Source organism: Entelurus aequoreus, linkage group LG16 (genome assembly GCF_033978785.1).
Source record: "Entelurus aequoreus isolate RoL-2023_Sb linkage group LG16, RoL_Eaeq_v1.1, whole genome shotgun sequence".
Lineage (NCBI taxonomy): Eukaryota > Metazoa > Chordata > Actinopteri > Syngnathiformes > Syngnathidae > Entelurus > Entelurus aequoreus.
Genome location: NC_084746.1, coordinates 25,566,552 through 25,571,551, shown reverse-complemented (window position 1 = coordinate 25,571,551; position 5,000 = coordinate 25,566,552). Strand labels below are relative to the sequence as shown.

The window sequence follows — 5,000 nt, the reverse complement described above, 5'->3', positions numbered from 1 at the left end:
AGACGAGAGTGTGTCCCGCAACAGTGGAAAGATGCCAACATTGTGACCATCTACAAGAACAAAGGAGACAAATCCATCTGCTCCAATAGTAGGGGTATCTCTCTGTTGGCCATTGCTGGAAAGGTCCTTACCAAGGTCATGCTCCGCAGACTCATCCCCGCAATATCAGAACGGGTCACCCCAGAGTCGCAGTGTGGTTTTCGGAAGGACAGGGGGACAGTTGACATGATCTTTGTGACACGTCAGCTCCAAGAGAAATGCCGGGAGCAGCACAAGGACTTGTTCATTGCCTTTGTCCACCTTTCAAAGGCATTTGACACAGTGAACAGGGACCTACTGTGGCAAGTCCTGAAGAGATTTGGGTGTCCACCCAAGTTTCTCACCATCCTTGCACAGTTCCATTCTGGGATGATGGCCCGAGTGGTAGTTGGAAGACACAGCTCAGAGCCCTTTGGTGTGAAAACTGGAGTGAAGCAGGGCTGTGTGCTGGCTCCAGTTCTCTTCAACATCTTCCTTGTCTGTGTCACAACACTGCTACGTAGGGAGATGGAGGAGCAGGCTGGAGTTACCATAGACTTCAGGCTTGATGGTAACCTGTTTAACATCAGGAGGCTACAGGCAACTACCAAGCTGACCTCAGAAACCATCATTGAACTGCAATACGCCAATGACTGTGCCCTGGTTGCCCATACACCACAGGCTCTGCAAAACATCCTCTCTGCAGCTGTAACTGCATATACCAGAATGGGACTGACGATCAACACCCAGAAGACAGAGGTACTCTGTCAGTCCAGTGCTTACCTCCCACAATACCCCACAATAACCCTCACAGCAGCAGGGCAACAGCTGCTCACGGTGCCCACCTTCAAATACCTGGGGAGCATAATGTCTGACACCTGCTCAATGGATGACGAGATCCAGAACCGCCTCAAGCAAGCATCAGCATCTTTTGGTCGTCTAAGGAGAAGGGTTTTTCAGAATAGCAACCTCAAACTCCACACCAAAGTGCTGGTCTACAGAGCAGTATGCATCACTGCATTACTGTACGGATGTGAGGCATGGACTATCTACAGCCGCCATCTGAGAAGCCTGGAGACCTTCCATGTAAGATGTCTGCAGAAGATCCTTGGCATCACATGGAAGGACAGAGTGCCGCACACAGAAGTGCTGGAGAGGGCAGGCAGCTGCAGCGTGGAGTCCATCATGACCCAACATCAACTCAGGTGGTTGGGGCATGTCATCCGAATGCCCAGCCATAGACTCCCACGCAGAATCCTCTATGGTCAGTTACACCTTGGCCAACGCAGTGCTGGTGGGCAGAAGAAGCGGTTCAAAGACCAAATGAAGACCACACTGAAGAGATGCCACATCAACCCCTCTTCACTGGAGGAACTTGCTTCCTGCCGAGACCTCTGGCGCTCCCACTCCTCACAGGGAGTGGATTATATAGAGGAACAGCGCACACAACACCGTGCAGCAAAGCGTGCGAAGAGGCATGCTCGCCAAGCCACCCCTGCTCCCCCAGCACCTCCTTCACATGCCCGGTCTGTAACCGCATCTGTGGATCCAGGATTGGACTGTTCAAACATCAGCAGACTCACAAATAAAAGAAGATGGTCATCATCGCATCGATGGACAACCATAAGCAAGCAATGTATATATATATATATATATATATATATATATATATATATATATATATATATATATATATATATATATATATATATATATATGTATATATGTATATATATATATATGTATATAAATATTTATATATATTATATATATATATATATATATATATATATATATATATATATATATATATATATATATATATATATATATATAGTAAGCAGAATATTAAAGTATAGGTCCAAACATAATTAATATGGGATGCTTGCTATGCATTCACATGCTTTGGGCGCTTGCATTGCAGCATGCCCAGAATAAATCAAATACATGCACTTTTAGTGCAATTCTGGATTTTTTTTATTTTTTTTATTAACTATTTATCTCATTTTGGGATAGTGCAATACGGGGGGAGTGTAATGTGTGATCTCATAACTAACTGATATACCTGCGCACTGTTCACTGTCATCACTGTATTGTCGGATGAACTGTGTGTATGTATGTATAAAACGCTGTGTCTTGAAGCTAATTATTATTATTATTATTATTTACAAAATCCCACAGAATGTTAATCTGTCTAATGCAGGGGTGTCCAAACTTTTTCCACTGAGGGCCGCACACTGAAAAATCAAAGCAAGCAGGGGCCATTTTGATATTTTTTATTTAAAAAACCAACAAATATATGTATAAAAAATATACATTTAGGCCTCCACTCAAGTTGATCCCAGGTACCCCAAATGGTTTTGGTCAAAAAAATTTAAAAAATGTGCTATTATTCAGTATTATTATTTTTATTATTATTCAAGTTTTAAATCTCTAGATAAACATTAGGTCTATCTGTCAATATAACGTTTTTAAAGATTTAAGTTGTATGCTCTTTTTGTCAAAGAAAACCCAGTTTTTTTATGGAAAAAACACAAAATATGCAATATTTTCACCCAATCAAATTTTAAAGTGAAATATTTGACATTATGTAATAATTGGAGCCTTAAAAAGGTCAATAATTCATAACACCATTGATTTTAATTCATTATTATTTTTTGAGCAATGACACTTAAAAACAAATCACACTAACATCATTGGGGAACCAAAAGGGTCCTACTCATTAAAGTGTTAAAAAATAAATTATAGATTTTTTTTTACTGTTTACTTTTAACACAATAATCTCAATAATCTCAATTTCAGATCTATCCGCCAATTATACATTTTATTATTGTTTATGTTTTTTGTTTGTTCATTTGAGGCCCTTCTTTAAAAAAAAAAACCAGCTCAGTTTTTTATATGGCAAATACAAAATATGCAACATTTTCCCCCCAAAAATATCTCAAAGTGGAATATTTAATGTGACGTAATTGGAGCCTTGAATAGGTCAATAATTCATAATGACATTGGTTTTGATTCATTATTATTTTTTTAAAGAAAGAAACAGACTGCATGGCAGCTTTGTGTTATTAGAGTAAACATTGCAACATTTTCTTGTTACATTTCACCTGTTTGCTCTTTTATACCATGTTTTTAATTTTTTCCAATCGTATTTTTATAATGTACCGTGGGGCCGTTAAAAAATGACCTGCGGGCCGCAAATGGCCCCCGGGCCGCACTTTGGACACCCCTGGTCTAATGGAAAAAAAACTAGAACAATTTCAACCAAATCCCAGCTTTGCCATACTTAATATAAACATCTACAGAGCAATTGAGAATACATACAAATACAATACTAATACTAATTTGTAGCAATAACTTATCAATGATAATTTCTGTATTTCCATGAAAATGTATTGACTTTCTTTCCTTTATTTGCATATTAGCTTGAAACTTACCTAAAAAAAAGTACCTTGTGTGTTTACTAGGTACATCCTTGATTTATTGTTGTATTTTCTTCTTTTTTTTCCCTCCCTCAGCTTCTACCCACAGATCCCCCAAAGAAGCCCGACCCGGTCACATCAGAGACCGTCGTGTTTTGGGGGCTGCGCTTATGGCAGGTCATAGGCATCTTCTCCGTCTTCGTTTTAGCGGTCGGTCAGTATCGTGTCAATGCACCACATGTTACAGTATAGCAGGTGAATGTACGGTACATGCTGTGATGTGTTTCAGTCTTTCACCTCACCACTGTAAATATTTCTACAACATATATAAATGACCTGATGCGGTGTGTTGGTTTTGCGAGTCTTTTTCTCACTGTGAGTGCCAGGTACTGACGGTTGAAGGCCACTTAATTCCAGATGAACACATACAAAAAAAAAGCAGGCATTTAAATTCAAAAGTCATATTACAAAAGTGTTAATGACTTCAGCACAGCCCAATTGGTCACTGCTTTGTGTCTAACCTGCAATAAAAGGGTTGTGTTCTGTTTAACTCTGCATCTGTGCTTTTACTCTTGACAAGTGCAACCTAACAAGCTTATATGAAGAAACTATACACCAAGTAAATCACCCATCTGTCTTACAGCCATGCAGCAAGTGAACAGACAGCAAGTAATAACCTTGTAAAAGGCCATCAAACTCACCAAAAGACAAAATATAACAGAGTATAGCTCACACGACAAACAGAACAGATTCCAGCATGGTCTTACAGCCTTGCAAAAAGAGCAAACCTGAATAGACATCTTGGACTCAAGTAGACGGCTCGCGTTTTCAACAACATAATGCTGTAGTAGCTCCTTGAATTCCTTGAATTCCTTCTAAGTCTATCTGATAGCTCAGTTACAGCTCTTTTTATTACCAAGTACCGTATTTTCCGCACCATAAGGCGCCCCGTGTTATTCGCCGCACGTTTAATGAACGGCATATTTCAAAACTTTGTTTACCTGTTAGCCGCCCCGTGCTATTAGCCGCACCTACGCTACGCTACAGGGAATGTCAACAAAACAGTCAGATAGGTCAGTCAAACTTTAATAATATATTACAAACCAGCGTTCTAACAACTCTGTTCACTCCCAAAATGTAATGTGCTAATGTGCAATCACAAAAATAGTAACACTCAAAATAGTGCAGAGCAATAGCAACATCAATAACTCAACGTTGCTCATACGTTAGTGTCACACAACACACAAAATAAACATTTAAAGCTCACTTTCTGAAGTTATTACTCATCTACAAATTCCTTCGAATTCTTCTTCTTCGGTGTGCTTCACTTGTTTTTTGACACCATCGATGATGTGGACGCGCATGGACTCGTAGATCAACAGGAACGGCGCTGCGTGAAAAAAGTCACCCGGTGTCTTCGCGTTAACGTCTATCAACCACTCGCTCATCTTTTCTTCATCCATCCATCGCTTCGAGTTAGCTTTTATGATGACGCCGGCTGGAAAGTTCTCTTTTGGCAAGGTCTTCCTTTTGAATATCACCGTGGGTGGAAGTTTCTGG

At 39.9% G+C, this 5,000-nt stretch overlaps 1 protein-coding gene across 1 annotated transcript in view; it reads left to right on the top strand.

Moving 5' to 3' along the window:
• tmie (transmembrane inner ear) overlaps positions 1-5,000 on the top strand; it is a 34,078-nt gene that overhangs the window by 20,391 nt on the left and 8,687 nt on the right. Inside the window, exon 2 of the mRNA XM_062023493.1 lies at positions 3,537-3,654. Within this exon, the coding sequence (XP_061879477.1) occupies positions 3,537-3,654 (118 nt within the window). The remainder of the gene's footprint in view (positions 1-3,536; positions 3,655-5,000) is intronic.